Below are 22,010 nucleotides of genomic sequence, written 5' to 3' on the forward strand. Positions count from 1 at the left end.
ACTCGACCGGATATTGCTCATGTTGTTGGAGTTGTTAGTCAATTTCTGTCAAATCTAGGGAAAGAACACTAGCCAACAATGAAATAGATTCTAAGGTATCTTCAGGGCACTTCAAAGATGAGTATGTGTTTTGAAAATGGTGAACTTATTCTCAATGGGTTCATAAATTCTGATATGGTTGGTGATGTCGATAGTAGAAAATCTACTTCTCGGTATTTGATTACTTTTGCAGGGAGAGTTGTTGCATGTCAGTCAAAATTATAGAGATGTGTATCTCTCTCCACCACAAAAGTTGAGTTCATTGCCATTATAGAAGCAAGTAAGAAATTATTGTGGCTAAAGAAATTTTTGTAAGAGTTGGGCTTGAAGCAAGAAATGTATGCTCTTCACTGTGATAACCAGAGTGCAATTCACTTGAGTAAGAATTCCTCATTTTATTCAAGATCAAAACATATTGATGTTCGATACCATTGGATTCGAGATGTCTTGAATGAAAAATTGCTGCAACTTGAGAAAGTTCACACTGATGATAATACATCAGATATGTTGATTAAAGCATTGCCCATGGACAAGCTTGCGAAGTGTTGATTACTAGTAGGAATGGTTGAAGCCTCCTCATAAGTCAGGAAGAGGGAGAATTGTTGGGTTTTCCTCCTTATGGGACCCATCTATCTTGAAAATGGATCACCTAATAACTGATCATTTATGGCATCATCAACAGTTTGATGCATATTCATTATCGCGACAGAATTCACAAGCACAATGCTTGATCTTCTCGAGGATAATTTTAGAGTATTTGCTGGATAGCGATTTGTAGAAGTCCTCACAACTGAATGACGATTCAGCTGTTCAGAGTTTTGAGGATCAGCGATTTGTTGATGGCAATTTGTGGTTAGTGCTTTAAGCTACATAATGATTTGTTTCAGTATTCGCTGAATAGCGATTTGCAGTATTCGCTGGATAGCGATTTGTGATAAGTCGATTCAGGCGCATTATAAGTTGTGCAAGACGTTTAGTCTTCCACATTAAATGTAGGTTTCATCCTGTATTTAAGGGATGGATGAGAGAGAAAGAAAACTGAAAAAGCAGGAAGAAAGTGTGAGAAACACTTTTAGAGCACCGAAAGGGTGTGAAGAGAACAACGCAAGAAGTGCTGCTACACTTCAGTGAGGACAACTTCATGAGGTTGGTTTTTTCAGAGCATTCGTTCTTTGTTCTTCAGAGATGTATATCTTATTTGTTTGTTTATTTTTTTTACACCTTCGTGTGTTTGTAAGGTTTATGCCTTTTGGCAACTTTGTTATCTCTGTTTGAAGATAGTGGAAGGTGCTGACCTATTGATCGTCATGGACGTACCTCAGTTTGAGAGGGAACCACGTAAATCTTTGTGTGCTATTTTTGTTTTCGTTGTTGGTTTACCTTTCAGTGGTTTGGACATATTCGGCGAAGGCCTAATAATGCTCCAGTTAGAAGGTTGGAGAAATGGGAAAATATATTAGTTAAAAGAGGTCGGGGTAGGCCTAGGAAGACTTGGATGAAGATGATAGGAAAGGATATGAATGCTTTGAACCTCACCAAGGACATGGCGTTGGATAGAAATGATTGGAGGAAAAGGATTCATGTGGAAGACCCAAAATGAATTTCTTTTTTGGTTCATATCGCTGACCCCAATTGTTTTGGGATGAAGGCGTAGTTGTTGTTGTTGTTGTTGTTGTTGTTGGTTTACCTTTCTTCCACCGTCATCGTTGTATTGCCTCCATCGATTCACACTTGTGGAAAAGCCAGTTTTGTTCCACAACACATTCAAGAAACTGGATGACTCAAATTTGAATCGTGTAGAGAGAGAGAGAGAGAGAGAGAGAGAGAGAGAGAGAGAGAGAGAGAGAGAGAGAGAGAGAGAGAGAGAGAGAGATTGCCAATCTTATAAATGCTTCACCTGCAGCTAGTTTGGCTAACTCCCACAACTAGGCACATACAAACTTTTGCTTAATGGAGAAGATTTGTATTTTTCAAGCAAATTGGAGCATCCCACTTTGACAACATCCCATTCATGTTCTCCTCTGAGATGCCTTTGCTCACATAACCACAAATAAACTTGCAATCACAGTTTCAGATGACAAAAATACTATCACAGTATAAGATGACAGAGGCTTGCTAGACCCTTGTCAATGACTTCACCAACAATTGGACTTTTAATCATCCAAGCATAACAATTTACAACTCAAGCATCCCAAACACATAAACTAACATAGAAAAATATAGACCATGGTAACCCACAGGGGTCTCCGAAGTGGCCAGCAGTGTGGTTGTGAAGGGTTGAGTTGAAAATGCAGGATCAAACCCCACTGGGGTGCGGGTGTGTCTGTACCTTTCAGAGATGGGCCATGTAAGGCAGGGTGATCATGGGCCCCACACAGTGTTTTCCTTGGTTTAGTGAGGGTTACTCATCATCTCTCTCTCTCTCTCTCTCTCTCTCTCTCTCTATATATATATATATATATATATATATATATATATATATATACATACAGAGAGAGAGAGAGACCATGGTAGCCCACCAAGGTCCACCAAAAGCAGATCTAAGCAAATAACTGAAACATGATTATCTCCAAGATAGTCCTACAAGAACCTCCATAGACTTTAGGTTGTAGTATTATGATCCATATTAACTCGTGCCACCAAGTTGGCGCTCAGTTAGGTTAAAGTCAAGGTCTCTAAAGGAGGTGATAATTAGAAAATTATAAATTGTTTGACCAGGTCACAACTAATAAATGCAGTTCAAGCACTTAACCTGTGAGATATTGCAGAATCTCTCTCCTCAGCCTTATGATTTTAGATTCTAATGGAACCAACAGAATACAATTACACTATAAACACTTTTAGTCCAATGATATAAACCATTAAACAGAATCCACATTATAAGAAATAGCTAACAATTACAAACTGACATTCGCAAGAAAGCTAGACAAAACCTGCTATCCCTCACTGAAGATTCTAAACTGAATCTAGTACCTAAAGCTAAAGTTGCTCAAGCTTCGGTTAAAACAAGAGGTTCCAATGAACAATTTTATCACAACATTGCACAATTACGAAAGAATCATATTCAACGTTACATCTCCTATAACATACTCTTCATTAACAGTTTCACAAAACAATGAGTAAACATAATACAACATTGCACAATTAGTCTTGTTTTCAGGAAGACAACCTTGTCAATTCTCGCAACTTGCTCTAACATGAATTTGTAGACATTAACAAAAAGATCTTCAAATCAAAACAGAGGTTCCAATCCAGGAGTCACAATCAAATCATGTGTTGCAACTACATCCGATGCTTCAACTACTTAATATTCATAATGTTTTCCATCGATTCACCAAGCCCGTTGAGATTGAATAAATTGAAGATATCCACCCTTGAAACAAGTTCAGAGTCTGACCTTTTTCTAGGACTGAACTGCATCCCCTTTTTCTGTATCAACCAATCATACAAATAAACAGATGAAAGCAGAAGCAAAATAACAGCTATCAGAGTACTTTACTACCACAAGTCAGGTGTATATTAACATTATAGTTGTTTCGTTCAAAACACAAAAATCTGTAAACAGGCTTACTTACATATAGTACAAGTCAGACACAAAACCCCGCAACTAAACACGTTCGCATATTCATTCTACATTGTCTCCGCAGCTTGACTCAAAATGTTGTAACTAGACAAAGGCACACCCAAGTAATGAACCGATATAAGGTTTGCCATTTTCTTGAGCCATAATCAAAATGCTGCACCTACACCTGTGAAAAACAATGCCACCATTGTTCTGCAACCGTTCCACTCGAACACAGAAAGCTGTAGCTAAAAGCGCTTGCATAACCATTCTGGATTTGCTTTGCAATTCTTTGTGCCAGACGCGAAGATGGACTCAAGGATGGGTTGAATTAGAAGTTAGAGGCTCCTGCATCTCCAGCAACTTACCGATGAATCAAAGAAACAAACACGGAAATAGCTAAAAGAGAAAACAATCAAACACGAAAATAAGGATTTTACGTGGTTCGATGAAAAGTGCCTACGCCCATGACCACACTGAGCCCCTTTCTTTTATTGATTGGAATATACAATATAGAGGAGGATGCCTCGTTAAACAGGAGTCTACCAATTTTACATGGAACCTATTAGTGTTGCTGAATATAGAGTTTATGGTAAAATTATAGAAAATGCCTTCAAAAAAATTTGCCTTGGAGTTATTCCCTCCAAACCGACACCTTACAAGCAGGGGGCAACCACCCTGCAACCCACATCCAACTTAACATAAAGTTGTATTTTCGAAAATTATGAATTTATATATGACTAGGAAACATACTCCACATTCCTCTAATAATCTCTCACTTGAAAACTAATTTTCTTTCAACAAAGCACACCTTGTGACTTTTTTCATTCAATCTAGAATCTCAGTGATGCCTCTCTCTCTTTCTTTTTCTTTTTTTCTCTCTCTCTCTCTCTCTCTATATATATATATATATATATATATATATATATATATATATATATATGAGGAACCATCCAAGCAAAAGGATGTCCAAAATCTACAACAATCCACGATGTTCCTTCTATAACAATTAAGTTTTTCATCAATTATCATTCATTTAGTGAGCCACAAGTATTGGATTATGAATTTTTAATGTTTAAATGTTCTGAAATCGCTAAAAATCAACCGAACATAATACTTTGTATTGTAAAGTTTTAAATGCATTGTAAGCCATCAATTTTTCATAATTAAAAAAATGTCTATATATTGGAAAGTCTCGTGTAAAACATATTTCTTACTTAACAAATATATGAAGTTCTATCAATGAGATGTTCAAGCATTGGCCAGAGAGAGAGTTGTCTCATCGTTGTTGGTTATAGATTTTAGACCTTCTTTTGATTGAATAGTCATCCTTTCCTATATATATATATAATCACAACATTCATACCCGAACCCTTTTTTTTTTTTGGGGGATTTCAGGGTCAGGGTATGGCGTGTCCCTCATGTTATGAGCAGACACTCGGACACGTACATATGGATAATGTTTTAATATTTTTAATTATTTCAAGTACTATCAGTTAAAACCTATTTTTAATATTAAAATGTCAAAAAATAGTTTTTATTGATTAAAAATTTTCTTGTCCTCATGTTCCATTTTTCAAAAAAAATTCTAAACTTGCATGTCTAGTCTGCATCACGCATCCTTGTGCCCACGTGTCATTGTGACATAGGTACCAACACACCTTGTGAGAGTCAAACCTGATACTAAGGCGACCTACCACTTGAGCGACCTAGGAGGGTGTGTCATTAGGGGTGGTCATCGGTCCGGCCCTGCCCGTTAATGGATCGAGCTGGCCTGGTCAACGACCTCACCCATTTACTAACTTGTCAGGTTTTGGCCCGGTTTTTAACGGGTTCAGGTTTGAGGAGAAGCTAATGGTCGGGCTCATTTGCTGTTTGGGCCAATGTAAAGCGGGCCAGGATGGGCTCGGCTTGGCAAGACCCAATCTTGCATAAATGATTGGTTAAAATTATAGGTTAGTGAGAGAATAGCAAGTTCTTATTCAACTAATTCTTAATTAGGGCAACTAATTAGGTAAATAATAATAATTAACAAAGAGCAAGTTTTCGTCCACCTAATTAAGTAAATAATAATAGTTATCCAAGTTTCTATGTAATAGTTAATTTTAAAAAAAATTATTATTACAAAATTAATAAATAACTCAAGCCCATCCAGCTGGCCCAAGCTTGATAGCCCACGACTGGCCTAAGCCCAGCTCACATATATAACAGATCAGGTTTCTGTTATATATGACCCAAACCTGTCCTGAGCCGGGTAGGCTTAGCCCATCAAGCTGCTGGGCCTGTGATGCCCACCCGTATGTACCATGGTCATCTCATGTCAAATGACAACTATTGTAGCCCCTGGTCAGAAAAGGATAGCCCCTGTGAACTATGTATATGGTTTTTTAATTAAAATAGTATATTTTAATACTTTTTATTTTCAATTACGTGAGACGAGTTTGAGCTGCCTTAAAGGTCTCCTCTACCCGATGTAATTCGAACCCGAATCCGAACCTTTTTTCGTGTTACCTGGGAGCTCACACCTTCCAGTGTCTGAATCGGATATCCGACCCACCAACCAAAGACAACCGTGGTCACGACCCATGGGTCCTTAGACTTGACCTTTGGATGTCATACATGGAGCCCGTCACGGGATCGTACCGTTCGGAAAAATGCCAACCCTCTTGCAGAAGGCAAATAATAAATAAACCCCCAAAATAGGAAGGTCCGTATGTAAAAAAGGACAAAAAAAAAAAAAACAGGAGAAGGAGAGTATTTCACGGTAGCTCTGCCGGCAAAATAAAGAGGGAGAGGAAGAGGGTTGTGGGGAGAGAGCGGAAACCCTAGATTTCCTCGCCGGAATTCCCAGCTTGCCTGTTTTCCGGCGGCCGGGAGGACCATGGAGATGATGAACAAGCTCCGGAATCTCGACGCCTACCCGAAGATCAACGAGGACTTCTACAGCAGGACGCTCTCGGGAGGGCTCATCACCCTCATCTCCTCCATCTTCATCTTCCTGTTGGTCCTCTCAGAATTTAGTGAGTTTTCCTTTTTTCTATCTTTTGATCGTTTTTCGCGAAAAAGTTTGGGTTTTTTATTCTTAGGGTTGTGAGCATGGATGGTTTCTTTCTTTCTTTTTTTGTTGGTGTTGATTCTGATGATCTATCTGGATTCCTTGGCCGTGTAAAACCTAGGTTTTTTTAGAGTGAAGAGTTTGGGTTTTGGCGGGATTTGTTAATTAGGTTTTTTCTTTTGGGAGTGAAGAGTTGTTTTTGTTTCCGAGCGGTTGTTAGAGAAGAGGCGGATTCGCAACTAGGTTTTTTGTTCATCGTTTTATGATCCATGGATTGATATTGGTTTTATCTTTTGTTTTCTCTTGACAATACGGTAATGGTTTTAACGTAGAACTGTTTTGGGTCCGATTCGCAGAAACCCACTTTGTGATTTTGGCTACGGAGATAAGAAAAAATTGAAATTTTACGAGATATTTGGAGTTTTATCTTCCGTCGATAATCTTTTGCTTCTTTTTCTTTGGGAATAAGATGGTATCTTTTGAAGAAGTTGAGATTCGTGGTGTTTTTAAGAAAAGAGAAGTGTGGCCCATCCTTTTTATGGACTCATTGTGTTATTTTTTATTGGAAAACAATTGAATCATGTATTTTTGCCCTCCTCTTCTGTTTTTTTCCTTTTTCTTACTTGGGAAGCGAGAAGAGTAGGTCCAGTTCGTATGATTCTCGTTGTTATTCAATCTTTGTGGTTTTGCAGGGTCTTATCTTCATCCTGTTACCGTTTCCGAGCTGACTGTCGATGTGTCAAGAGGAGGAACCCTTCGAATAAATGTTGTAACTCTGTCTTTACCATTGTTTTCTTAAGCACTGTTTTTTTTTTTTTACTCATGAATGTTGCGTCTATGACTTTTCTGCTAATATGCCGAGGGACTAGTTTTGAGGGATTTTCCACGTCCTGTATTGCATGTCATTTTGTGAACCTCAGGGATCTTATTTTTATTTTCTCCCAGCTACTGGAAGTTATTTTATACCGTTCCCTAGCTTGTTTGTTTTGTTATCTATTTACATGCACTAGTTTCAGCCTATGATATAGAAAAGGGTTTTGTCAGCTCCTGTGATATTCATTTAAATGAAAGCCTAGGTTGGTTTGACAATTTTTTGTTTCTTGTTGATTGTTGAAGATTTCTAAGTCCGATATGATGTGCATTGTTTTGTTTGTACAGTTCGATGTAACTTTTCCAGCTCTTGCATGTTCTATCCTCAGCGTCGATGCAATGGATATCAGTGGAGAGCAGCATTTTGATATTGTAAGTTGGTCTGTTGCAAATATTTGATATATATTTCTTTAATCCAGTGGAATATGCACACCTATTTCTTTAAACAACTCTTTTGAATAATGATATAGTGGGGCCTACTAATTAGTGCTTCATATTTGCACCTATTTCTAAATCGAGCTGGCTTTGGCTACTATTTAATCATCCTTTATTTCTTTTTTTTTTTCTTGCAGAAACATGACATATTTAAAAAAAGGATTGATCAGCATGGTAATGTCATTGGGACAAGGTCTGATGGAATTGGTGCGCCCAAGGTACTCATCTTACTGCTATTTTGTCAATTGAACGAATTGCATATTTGTATGCCTAATAGTGGTCATGAAATTTTAACTGTTGACTGCGAAATTGTTATTTTATCTTCAGTTTCTTTTGTTTTTGTTTTTTGTTTTTGTTTTTTGTTTTTGCATTTGGACCTTTTGGATAGAGAAGCTGGGGGGATAACCCTGGTGGGGTTCAAAACTGAGGAACCCCCAGTTCAGATAGTAGGACTCTGAATAACTTGCATATTTTAGAATTTTCATATGTATATATATGTTTCCTTTTATATGATGAATATGATATTTTAATTTGATTTGTCCAACTGATGTCTACAGACTTTGACTCTGTAAGATGCGTCAATGCATATGTGACATACCTGATCTACACAAAATGCAAAGCTGGTGCAAGTGAAAATAAGGCCATAAATAGTTAACATGCCAAGGTCATCATACTTTTACCATGTTTGGTGAAAGAACTTTTGAATACAAAGTGACTACTTCCCATTGGATCAATGGTAAGATCCTTTGACTTGAAACATTCAAGCCTAAATCAGATTAGTCCATCTTAAATTGAGGACTCCTGGTTGAGCCCGAAAATACGGAGGTGTGAGGGATTTAACAAGCTCCAATGAAAGGAGCGGGCCTTGCCCATCCCATCCCTTCCTTAGGTGTTCTAGAATCGTTTTGCATTAAACATAGATACCAGTGACCTGATAATTATGTCTGGCCGAAAACAGTCAGTTTGATTTTAACGTGTTAGCATTATTTGGGTTTATTTTTTCCTTTTTTCTTTTACTGTTGGACTGCAGATGTGATCTGATTACTATCTTATCAATGCCATTAGATTTTGACCACTCCCCATCCAAAATCACTAGTAAGACCCTCGAAAATCCCTGTACCTTCATACCTGATCCTTCACTTTACATTTTTTTTAAATTCAAAATAAAGTGGAAGGTCGTCTTCTACTTCATCATTGAGGTGTTTTCTCATAAGCAGAGGTTTTTATAAGTTGTTTTTCCCGAATTCCTCTTATTTTTATTTTAAATTTCCAAAAATGTTCAATATATGAACTGATTCAATGCTTTCTGATCAGTCAACCTTGGAAAACAATTCATTCACTGATTTGGTTTTGGCAACATTGCTATCTATGAAAATTGTGCTAATCTCTATGCACTTTCTCCTACAGATAAGAATCACAATTTGTTTATTTGAATCTCTTACGCAATTCTTATTTAAAATTATCACATTTTTCAATTCTCATTGTTGCTTTTATGGAATCTTATTCTGCATTATTTATTTAACTTTTCTCATCAAAACAGAGTTCTTTCCTCCTAAAGGATCTTGAACACTTGGACCTTGACGATTGTGCATGAGTAAACATCTCACAAAGAACACAATTCTTTGACAGCCATGTTTATATATGTTTAAGCAGAAATTCGAATATTATTAATCACAGCAGTTTTCTTAACTGCATCTTCGCATTGGACAGGCTCAAGCGATAAAAGGTCCCATTTTGGGTAATTTTAGACCAGAAGCCAATAAAATGCTTCCTTTAGTAGCACTGATCTCTGCTAAGTCCTATTCTGTTCCTTTGCTTGACGGTGGTGTTCAAAATTTCTATCTCCAACAGATTTCTCCAACGTCAAACACTGCATACATGCCTGGTTGGATATCAGATGGCTCTATGTTTTTGTTTTGGTTTCCATAAACCAGCTTATGTTGATATTTTTTTTTTCATTATGCGTTTAGGTACAATTAGATATATAAGTATGATTGCAAATCTCAAAGGGATCACAATGCTAGGTTACACACCCTTTGTTCTATTAGTCGATGCATCAGCCCATAACTTAATTATGTTTTACAAATCGAATCTCCCCTTTTCTGGTGTTTGATTATGCCAAAATCGGTCTCATTGATTTTTTGTTTTTAAAAATTTGACTCATTCTTTATGAACCATCAATTATCATGTAAGGATTGTTATTTATCTCCTCTGGTTGCAGATTGAAAAACCCCTGCAGAGACATGGAGGAAGGTTGGAGCACAACGAGACATACTGTGGCTCTTGTTATGGTGCAGAAGCGGTACGTTTCCTGTGAACATTTGTTTCAGTTTAGCCGAATCTTAATGCTCAGTTATATGCTGTCACATGGGTGCGGGTGCGGCACTTTCAAACAACTTGGGTGCGGGGGTGCGGCAATATATATATATATATATATATATATATATATATATATATATATATATATATATATATATATAAAGTCCAAAAGTTGGACATAAATGACCCTGGGTGCGGTCAACGCACCCAGGGTCAGGTTGACGGCACCGGGTGCTGCACGTGCACCGGCATCGATGCGACAGGTGCGGCACCCAGTTGGCCGAGTCCCTGTGACATAGGTTATATGTTGTAAACCAATTTAGAATTTGTGGTACTGCTGGTACTTACATATTTGAATTAGTCTTATACCTAATCACATAATTCTATATTGTTTCATCTTTCTGCCTTCCCTGTACATTTGATTGTGGTAGATTAGATAACTTTACATCTTTTGCTGAAAAATATCAATGGAGTTCATCCCTTTGTTAGAAGCTTCACAATATGACAGTAGTTGTAAAGGGTAGTAACGGTAGTATCTATTGATGCATCTACCTGTGTATGCACATAGGTGTGTGTAACAAATGCTAGCAAGCCTTCAAGCTGAGAGATTTAGGGAGCTTGAACACATGCTCTTGTCTCCCCTTTTGGAAGACCTTAGCAAAAGCATCGTAAGTATATGTGCAAAATGCAGCATTGTGAATAGTCTAGCGTCATCACATTCAATTGCTTGGGTTGTAGTTGATAGTTCTTTCTAGTGGTTGTAATGAAATATGTGGAAAATATAAACAAAGGTCTCTAAGGGCTTACAAGATCACAAACACAAAGTGCACAAGCACACATCCACTATGGGACAATACAAGAGCCAACAATAGTTTGGTGAGAGTAGCCATGTGAGCATTAGGCTCCCAAATGTGCCTTTTTGCTCCAGATCATTTAGTTTGGTGATCTGGAACTTTTACTATTTAACATGAATAATTGTAGTCCAACTTGTAGCATTGAAGATTATATAGGCTCTACCGAACCCTCTGACTGCTGAGAAGCATGCAAGTTCCCCAACTTATATATATATATATAAGTTTAGAATGGTTGACAAATCTTTTTAACAAGATTTGGCGGACAAATAAGATGCCTAATGAGTGAAGGAAGAGTACTTTGGTGCCTCTATATAAGAATAAGGGTGATATACAAGATTGCACAAACTATCGTGGTATAAAACTCATGAGTCATACTATGAAACTTTGGGAGAGGGTGATTGAGTCTAGGTTGAGGAAGGTTGCCATGATATCAGAGAATCAATTTGGTTTTATGCCTGGAAGATCTACTATGGAAGCTATACATCTTCTTAGACAACTTATTGAGAGAAATAGAGAGAGGAACAAAGATTTGCATATGGTTTTTATTGATTTGGAGAAGGCTTACGATAGAGTACCTAGGGACGTTCTCTGGTGGACAATGATGAAGAAAGGTGTTTCTCTCAAGTACATTAGTATAATTAAAGATATGTATGAAGGAGTAGTAACCAATGTTCGCACTTGTGGAGGGGTGACAAACAATTTTCCTATAACGGTTGGGTTACATCAAGGATCTGCTTTAAGCCCTTTCCTATTTGCTATAGTGATGGATGAGCTTACGAGATCAATTCAAGAAAATGTGCCGTGGTGTATGTTGTTTGCTGATGATATTGTTTTGATTGATGAGTCTAGAGCTGGGGTTCATGCTAAGTTAGAATTATAGAGACAGACATTGGAAGCAAGAGGTTTTAAGTTGAGTAAGAGTAAGACATAATACATGGAATGCCGGTTTAGTAAGCAACAAAGTAGTGATGGGAGTGTAGTGAAGCTTGGTGAGCAAAAAATACCGGTGGATGACTGTTTCAAATATTTGGGATCTATCATTCAAAAGGATGAAGAAATTGATGGAGATGTAAAACATAGGATAAAGGTTGGGTGGATGAAATGGAAAAGTGCAACTGGAGTGTTGTGCGATCGTAGAATGCCATTGCGGTTGAAGGGAAAGTTTTATAGGACGACAATTAGGCCCGCTTTACTATATGGTATGGAATGTTGGGCTGCCAAGAGACATCATATTCAAAAAATGAGTGTAGCTGAGATGTGTATGCTTCGATGGATGTGTGGAAATACAATAAAAGATAAGATTCGAAATGAGGAGATACGTAAGAAGGTAGGCGTTGCATCTATTGAAAATAAGATGAGAGAGAATCGTTTACAGTGGTTTGGACATATTCGGCGAAGGCCTAATGATGCTCCAGTTAGAAGGATGGAGAAATGGGAAAATATATTAGTTAAAAGAGGTCGGGGTAGGCCTAGGAAGACATGGATGGAGGTGATAGGAAAGGATATGAATGATTTGAACCTCATCGAGGACATGGCATTGGATAGAAATGAATGGAGGAGAAGGATTCATGTGGAAGACCCAGAATGATTTTCTTTGTTGGTTCATATCGCCGACCCCAATTGTTTTGGGATGAGGGCGTAGTTGTTGTTGTTGTTTGTTGTTTGATATATATATATATATATATATATAGGAAAGGAAAAGTGGTAGGTGCATGATCACTTTCGATCATGACCAAAACGAACTTGCGCTGAGCGTCCATCGCACACAGCAAATGGACCTTTAGCGGCGCTTTTGAAGTGCTGCTGAAGGTTTGGGCAAAAAAATTGACTTTTAGAGATGCTTTTTAAGCGTCGCTAAAGGTCATGGGTGAAAAAATGGTCTTTAGCGGTGTTTCAAAAGCGCTGCTAAAAGTCAATTTTGACATGGACGCGCGCCAGCTCTAGTTCGTTTTGGTCATGCACCTACACACTACTCTGTCTCTCTCTCTTTGCATGGAAGTGATGGAGAATTGTGGAGGCTGTGGAACATGGGTGCTTCTGGACACCTGCGGATGCCGGTGCAGCACTCGACACTAGTGGGTGCGGCTCAACAAATGTTGGGAGCAGTCAACCTTCTGAACTTTGCCTTTGTTTTTGGTTTAATTTGGTTGGGTATTAAGGGCTCCAGCAAGCACTCAACATGACTTTCAGCAGAATCTGAGCCAGCTTCCTCCTATGATTCATCTTCTGTCTTGATAAGTTTCTTTCTATTTATTGTTAGCTACTTTTGTAGAATTTCTACTTGCAGAACCTGTTTCTTCCTAAACAAACGGAAGGTGAATATTGCTGATTTCGAATTGGCTAGATTCGATTCCTCGACCTAGGCACACAAACAAGAAACCTTCCCCACAGAGCTAGGAAGATGTTCAAAGCCCTTTGAATTGAAACACTTCCCCGGACCAACAAAACAACTTGAAAGCTCAACCTCCTTTCGTAACAACTTCACTTCCCTGGTATAATCTTCCTGAAGAATAGAATGTCAATCATTTGAATCTAAACCTGAATCGGGAAACCTACCTGGAAACTTCCTCTTTTTATACACCTGCCGGTCCGGTAACAAAGCCTGTAAACCAAGAGCTGAAACATCACATTTTTCGTTCATTGTTAACCCTAGTTATTTTGTCTTTTTTTACCTCCTGTAGGAAACACTGAAATTTCTGGTTTTTATCTGTTTTCTAGGCCATTCAAAGGCTAATTATTTCAATGATGTAGGAGAAAATGTGTTCTTGCAAACAATTGCTTATGATCCTCCAAGAACTGGTTTACTGATCGATGAATGCTCAGATGTTTCATAGTAACTGTTGAATGCCTGACTGCTTGGGTTGTCGTGATTTGCTACTTGAATACAGACAGATGATGATTGTTGTAACTCATGTGAAGAAGTTCGTGAGGCTTACCGAAAGAAAGGCTGGGCAATGACAAATACTGACTTGATAGACCAGGTACTTCTGTGAATCTGTAAGTGTTATTTTTTATTGAATCATATCTTGTTAGTTTTAGGATGTTTGGCTTTACTCAAGAGTGAAGATCATGTTATCTCATGGGAATCATATCATAGCACCTCTTGTTATGGTCTGCTAGATGATTAGTTCTCAGACACCAATTGACCTTTCCACTTGATCTGAGATTCTGAATCATGCAACATTCTCGTTATGGTCTGTTAGATGATTAGTTGTCAGACACCAATTGACCTATCCACAACACTTCATAGAATAATGCTACTTCTGTTTTTTAGATGCCAGCAATATTGTTAATAATTAAAAGCATGTTTTCCACAAGCTGCAAGTAGCACTCGGTTCATTATGTGTTCTAAATTTCTAGCATTTTTTCACTTTTTATATTATTACAGTGGACATTAGTATCATTTTTCTCTTAACTGATCACCCTCCCCCCTTTTCTTCTACTTTTTTTGTATTATGTTCAAGATTCTTCCTTGGAAATTTATTGCTTTTAAATCCTCCCAAGTCCTTGTTGAAAAATTGCTAAAATAGATATTGGTGAACATGGCTGTTGCTCTTTTTTATTAAAATCCTAGAAGAGTTTCCATGTTCAATGATCTATACATGTATCAGTGGTAATTATCTTTCTCTTCTCTTCTTCACTGCTATGGTCTTGAAATCTCTTCATTACAGAGAGTTTTCTCGTGAATCTATTATTTCTCATTGTTGATTTTGTCTGTCCCTTTTTTGCCTCTTTTATGAGACCATTCTACTGTGAATCACTTATTTCCTGTATTGAACCTCTAGTCTTGTCTTTTGTTTTTGTTCAGTGCAAAAGAGAGGGTTTTCTCCAGCAGATAAAAGAAGAAGAAGGCGAAGGCTGCAACATTCAAGGTTTCCTGGAAGTTAATAAAGTTGCCGGCAATTTTCACTTTACCCCTGGAAAAAGTTTTCAGCAATCGAATGTCCATGTGCATGACTTATTGGTCTTTGAAAAAGACAATTTCAATGTAAGGGATTATTCTCTAGTAACATTTGTTCAGACATGACTATGGTAGTTTGATAAGAGGTTGTTTTAGGTTCAGAACATGGCTGAACATTAAAAAAGGAAAAGAGTAATCATATAAAGTTTGGTGCTCTGTTTTTTTCCTAATTAAATTCCACACTGTTTAAGTTTCTGCATACTTTTTAAAACAGATTAGCCACAAGATAAATAAGCTGGCTTTTGGAGATGATTTCCCAGGTGTTGTTAATCCACTTAATGGGTAAGTCTATGGGCAGTTTGATTTAACCAGTTTTGTTTGACTATTGTGATTGTGGGTAGACCACTGTGGTTCTGTCAACTGCATGATACATAAATTCCTGATTTTCTGCTTCTGGCACTTGCAGTGTGCAATGGGTACAGCAATCTTCTTCTGGGGCTTTTCAATATTTCATTAAGGTAGATTTTTGTTCTTTTATTTCCAGGTGTATAGTACTTTAAATACCTGTTGGTTACTGCAGTACCTTTTATGTTTGAACTGTTGGGCTATCATGTTGGAGTTGTATCAAAATTTTAATTATTTAAATCTTTTTGTGCTGAGACTTAGATGGAGTCTCACCTAGTAACATTTAAAAGTGGGGTTAATACGAGTCAGATAGATTTTTTCCTACTTAGAAAGAGAGATATCTTATGGAGAAAAGCTTTTCATCGGCGGTGACCTTAATGGACATGTAGGAATTAGTAGGGATGGATTTGAGAATATCCATGGAGGCTATGGTATAGGAGAAAGAAATGAAAGTGGAGAAAGGATTTTAGATTTTTGTTTGTCCTATGATATGATCTTAGCAAACACTTGGTTTAGGAAGAGGGAGTCTCACCTAGTAACATTTAAAAGTGGGGTTAATACGAGTCAGATAGATTTTTTCCTACTTAGAAAGAGAGATAGGGGTTGTTGCATCGATTGTAAGGTTATACCAGGAGAAAGTGTAGCTACACAACATAGAGTCTTAATTTTAGATCTTAGAATTAGACAATGCCGCAAAAGGGATAGACATAGGATAGATCCTAGAATTAAGTGGTGGGCACTGAAAGGAGCTAAACAAGGAATGTTTGTAGAGCAGGTAGTTAAGGAAGTTGATTGGTGTCTCGAGGAGGATTCAGAATCAATGTGGAATAAGATAGCGGGTGGTATGAGAAAAGTAGCTAAGGAGGTATTGGGTGAGTCTAAAGGCGGTGCACCACTAGGTAAGGATACATCATGGTGGAACGAGGATGTCAAATTAGCTATTAAGGTTAAAAGAGAGTGTTATAGAAATCTAAGTAAGAGTCGTGATAATGAGAATTTGGAGAAGTATATGATAGCAAAGAAGGAAGCTAAAAAAGTTGTTCGAAACGCGAGGGCTAAGGTATATAAGGAGGTTTATGACAAGTTGGATACCAAAGAAGGCGAGAAGGATATTTATAGGCTTGCAAAGATGAGAGATAGGAAATCGAAGGATTTGGGTATGGTTAGATGTATCAAAGATGAAACGCAAAGGGTTTTAGTCAAAGATGAGGAGATTAAGGAGAGATGGAAAGATTATTTTGATAAGCTATTTAATGATAGTCATGCTCAAGATCTTGGAGACTTCTCCATTCCTTTTCATGAGATAAATCGTGACTTCATGCGCAAGATTCAAAAGAAAGAAATTGCAGAGGCTTTGAAGAAAATGAAATCAAGAAGGGCAGTTGGCCCAGATGGTATACCTATCGAGGCTTGGAAATGCTTGGGAGAGAAAGGTTTAGAATGGTTGACAAATCTTTTTAACTTGATTTGGCGAACAAATAAGATGCCTAATGAGTGGAGGAAGAGTACTTTGGTGCCTTTATATAAGAATAATGGTGATATACAAGATTGCACAAACTATCGTGGTATAAAACTCATGAGTCATACTATGAAACTTTGGGAGAGGGTGATTGAGTCTAGGTTGAGGAAGGTTGTCATGATATCGGAGAATCAATTTGGTTTTATGCCTGGAAGATCAACTATGGAAGCTATACATCTTCTTAGACAACTTATTGAAAGATATAGAGAGAGGAACAAAGATTTGCATATGGTTTTTATTGATTTAGAGAAGGCATACGATAGAGTACCTAGGGACGTTCTCTGGTGGACAATGATGAAGAAAGGTGTTTCTCTCAAGTACATTAGTATAATTAAAGATATGTATGAAGGAGTAGTAACCAATGTCCGCACTTGTGGAGGGGTGACAACCAATTTTCCGATAACGGTTGGGTTACATCAAGGATCTGCTTTAAGCCCTTTCCTATTTGCGATAGTGATGGATGAGCTTACGAGATCAATTCAAGAAAATGTACCGTGGTGTATGTTGTTTGCTGATGATATTGTTTTGATTGATGAGTCTAGAGCTGGGGTTAATGCTAAGTTAGAATTATGGAGACAGACATTGGAAGCTAGAGGTTTTAAGTTGAGTAAGAGTAAGACTGAATATATGGAATGTCGGTTTAGTAAGCAACGAAGTAGTGATGGGAGTGTAGTGAAGCTTGGTGAGCAAGATATACCGGTGAATGATTATTTCAAATATTTGGGATCCATCATTCAAAAGTATGGAGAAATTGATGGAGATGTAAATCATAGGATAAAGGTTGGGTGGATGAAATGGAAAAGTGCTACTGGAGTGCTGTGCGATCGTATAATGCCATTGCGGTTGAAGGGAAAGTTTTATAGGACGACTATTAGACCCGCTTTACTATATGGTACGGAATGTTGGGCTGCCAAGAGACATCATATTCAAAAAATGAGTGTAGCTGAGATGCGGATGCTTAGATGGATGTGTGGAAATACAATAAAAGATAAGATTCGGAACGAAGAGATACGTAAGAAGGTAGGTGTTGCACCCATTGAAAATAAGATGCGAGAGAATCGTTTACGGTGGTTTGGACATATTCGGCGAAGGCCTAATGATGCTCCAGTTAGAAGGTTGGAGAAATGGGAAAATATATTAGTTAAAAGAGGTCGGGGTAGGCCTAGGAAGACTTGGATGGAGATGATAGGAAAGGATATGAATGCTTTGAACCTCACCGAGGACATGGCGTTGGATAGAAATGATTGGAGGAAAAGGATTCATGTGGAAGACCCAAAATGAATTTCTTTTTTGGTTCATATCGCTGACCCCAATTGTTTTGGGATGAAGGCGTAGTTGTTGTTGTTGTTGTTGTTTTTGTGCTGAGACTTCCGTTGATATTGTAAAACTTATGAAAGTATATTCTCTCATTGTATTTAACTTTTATAGTTACACTAAAAATCAAAACTTAAATGTGTGGTTCTTTTTTCTAGGTCGTACCTACAATGTACACTGATATGAGGGGGCACAAGATTCAGTCAAACCAGGTAATTATGTTTACAAGTTCCAACTCAAGATATACGGTTGAACTAGTATATGTAATTTAACTTTACTACAACGGTATCTGTTTTTGCAGTTCTCTGTAACTGAACACTTTAAAGAGGCAGAGTTTGGTCGGTCTCAAATCCTTCCAGGAATTTTCTTTTTCTATGATCTGTCTCCAGTTAAGGTGAGTACAAAAAAAAAATCCTATCTTGAAGCTTCGGATGTCTGTTTAAGGTCTTTACTTTCTGTCTGGAACAACCAATCTACTAAACTTGGCCATCTCCATTCTCTTGTATGGTAGACTACCTTTTATTAATGGGGAATCAGGCCTTAGGATGCCAAGTTGCAACTCTTGCTGAACTTTTCTGTTGTGGTTGGAATGGCGTTCCATATGTGATGTGGTTTCATTATCTCGTCATCGGTGGAATATGGGACAAAATAAGTCGTAGGGGGAAAGAAAAGAAACAAAAATTCCAGTGGGATGTGTGTCATCTAGTTAGCGATACACTTGGGAGTCACTTACATTAACTAATATTCATGTAATTGCTGAATCATTAGAGAAAGTAAAACAAAACGAAATTTTGAGTTGGAGATATTTGTGTGATGTTGATGGAAAGTTCCAATTGATTATATGGCATCAAGACAATCCTTGTGCCGTGGTCATGAAATTAGTAGAAGCTTTTGGTTGTATTCTATTCATCGACCTCTTTATCAGCAGTAGGGGTTCGATAGGGAAAAAAATCTTGAAGGTAAGAAATAAAGATCCTGCCTCAATGGCCAGTTCTGGTAAGAGGGGTTGGAGAATACACTATTTTAGTCGTCGGCTTACCAGGATTGGGGGGTCAGCAGGGAAAACTACCTTCAAGTACTTAACTTGTCCATGGCAGCTAATAAAATTTCAAAAGGTAAAAATAGGTGGGCCCTACTGGAGCTAATAGCTATAGAAACTTGTTTGTCAGATATCCTGGCTTACCTTTATTTTAGTCTGCAAATTGTCACAGAATTTTCTCAACCAGTTGAGCCACAGCTATGCTGCATTGTTAATGACACTCAAAGATGCAGTTGTTGCATAGTTAGAATTCAAGATTTCCTTTTACTGTTGGTTTTTGCCATTCAATTCCCTTCATGCTCAATTTTGATCCCAAAGTTTCATGTGAGGCATTGAGTTTGTAATTTATTAACCTATTTTGTGATTCTCCATCACAATTGCAGGTGATTTTCACGGAGTCTAAAACATCATTTCTACATTTTCTGACAAATGTTTGTGCCATAGTTGGAGGTACTGAATTCTTAAATCAAATTCGTCACTATAGTTTATTGCAGTAAAATTAGAAAGCTTGTGCCTTTATGCAACCAATGTTTGCACAAGTTTTTTTTGATATTTACATGGAGAAACCGCCCCCAGGAACAGACCTAGCCGTGCTGGCTTTGCCTGCCGTACTTACGTTAACTGTCCTGGCAGCGTAAAACTCTGTGAGCTTACCCCAATGTCTGCACAAGTTGCAAGTAGCAAATTGAAGGTTTTTGTTTTGCTGTCCAAAATTTCAGGGATTTTCACTGTTGCTGGGATCTTGGATGCCTTCATATATCATGGACAAAAGATCAAGAAGAAGATGGAATTAGGCAAGTACAGTTGATGTGGTCAGACAACGTTCTAGCTGGTGAGACATTCTGATTGCAATTGGTCAGGGGGGCGTTTTTACCCAAGGACGAGGGTTGAGTTGAACGCTGAGGCAGGGGAAAGCCCTCGGTCTCAGTTTCTTTCTTGTTTCCATTGTAATTTATCAACTCAAAATTTCCAGTTGTGCTTACTGATTTTTTGACAGATTTTTATATATTTATATGAGCTCTTGGAAAGTCAACTGGTCTCTCTCTCTCTCTCTCGTATGAACAATATACTTGCCAAAATTCATCTTTGATGTTGCTAAACTAAAACTCTTTTAGTATGCCAACTTGATGGATTTAGTTTGACCCCTCAAGTTACTTGATTGCTTTAAGCATTCGTTGGTCCAGTTTAAATCTCTCCATATCATGTTGGTGTTCTGCTCTGGTTTAGATGTCTAGCACAACATTCTTCTTTTGGTCTCTCTGGGTGTTCTAATCTCGTTGTGGCTTGTCAGTGTCAGAATTGCTCTAGGTTTTGGTTCGAATGGCTGTTTGACAGAAAGTACGTTTGTGTTCTTTTGGTTCAGAAATGCATTTTGTCTCTTCTCTTTTGCTCCTCGTTTTTTGTTACTGTGGCCATTTAATCATGAATTTTGAACTTTAAAAACTTGGTCACTTAATAGTGTTCTATTTGATGAGGTGTTTCTCCTAACATGGAAGCAAGCCTCGACTAATTGCACCAAGTGGTTTAAAGTTGGTTCTCTCAGCTCATCCACATTTTATAGGCTGTGTAGTTGCTGTCTGCCAAAAGCTGGGCATTGTAGCGAATGCATCTCTCTCTCTCTAGGTTATGCCAAGGGAAACACCAAACCCCTTCCCATCACCAACCTCAAATTGACAGGCCCCCAATTGTTAAAAGTTGAAACTCTTGAGGTCTCTTAAACCTATCGGGGAGTACAGCTAGATTTGCTCTTGCAGCAAGGGATGTTTCCTGTGGCTTTCAAACCATGATGATCATCTCATGTCCATTGATAAACTAAGGTGGCCCTTGGCAATGTGTGGGCATGAGTCTACTTATTTGGAAGAGTAGAAGCCATCGATTCTTGTAGTTGTCAGTTCAGGGCTTCAGTGCAAATACAAAATGAACTGTCTCACCTCCTTTCTCATTTTCATTAACTACCTTTCTAACGATCATTCTCTCATATGATCTTTGCCGGAGTAGTTTGGCTAAATTTAGACCCCAAATACAACTTCCATTCCAGCTACCAGTTCTTGCACGCAGCCAAAGAGCTGCGTTGATTTCGACTACCCAAAAGATTCTTCTAAAGTTTATGCCAATCTGTGCTCCCCTTTAGAGGTAAAATTGGAAAGTACGACTTTCTGGAATCACGACACGTTGAATATTGTAATTTTTTCCTTCCTTTAATTTGGTTTTCCTACTGTTTGTAAACTTTTTATCTACTTCATGGGACATGGTCACAGAAAATCCATTGGTTACTTTGTTGAATGCCACCGACTTGTCGACATTACATGCTATCAAATCGGTAGGTTGGCTTGCTCTAGAACCAAGTCGCCTAACCGTCAACCCACTTGATAGGGTGCAATTTGGATTTTAGGGTTTTTACATAAATGTGATTGTTTTTTTTTTTTTGAAGTTTTATCTATTCATGCTTTATAAACTTGGCAATTAATTAGCATCTTTGTAGAGTTTTAATATTTGGTAATAATGAAGGTACAGAACTAGGGCTGGTAAATGAACCAAGCTGTTAGTAGCGGTTCGGGCCGTGTAATGTTAGCAAGCCAAGTATGATCAAGGGTTGTTCGTCTCCGCTAAGCTCCTTTACATGAGTTTATTTAAAAATTTATGTAACGTCTTTTAAATAATAGCATGGTAAAGGACCTTTAAGGCAATATTATCATTC

General features: G+C 37.9%; 1 protein-coding gene across 2 annotated transcripts; it reads left to right on the forward strand.

The window, feature by feature from the left end:
* Positions 1-6,310: 6,310 nt before the first annotated feature.
* LOC149836423 (uncharacterized) lies at positions 6,311-20,345 on the forward strand. Of its 2 annotated transcripts, XM_090005339.1 has the most exons (13): positions 6,311-6,621; positions 7,349-7,422; positions 7,815-7,898; positions 8,099-8,179; positions 10,183-10,263; positions 14,023-14,115; positions 14,943-15,122; positions 15,310-15,377; positions 15,502-15,553; positions 18,432-18,485; positions 18,575-18,667; positions 19,696-19,762; positions 20,032-20,345. In XM_090005339.1, exons 1-13 carry the CDS (start codon positions 6,483-6,485, stop codon positions 20,118-20,120), a joined length of 1,155 nt encoding a protein of 384 aa, XP_089861465.1. In that variant the 5' UTR covers positions 6,311-6,482; the 3' UTR covers positions 20,121-20,345. The 2 variants fall into 2 exon arrangements, with proteins under 2 accessions (XP_089861465.1, XP_089861466.1); XM_090005340.1 differs by lacking the exon at positions 19,696-19,762.
* Positions 20,346-22,010: the final 1,665 nt, after the last annotated feature.

The sequence above is a fragment of the Nuphar pumila genome, chromosome 5 (assembly GCF_984573655.1).
Source record: "Nuphar pumila chromosome 5, dmNupPumi1.hap1.1, whole genome shotgun sequence".
Taxonomy (NCBI): domain Eukaryota; kingdom Viridiplantae; phylum Streptophyta; class Magnoliopsida; order Nymphaeales; family Nymphaeaceae; genus Nuphar; species Nuphar pumila.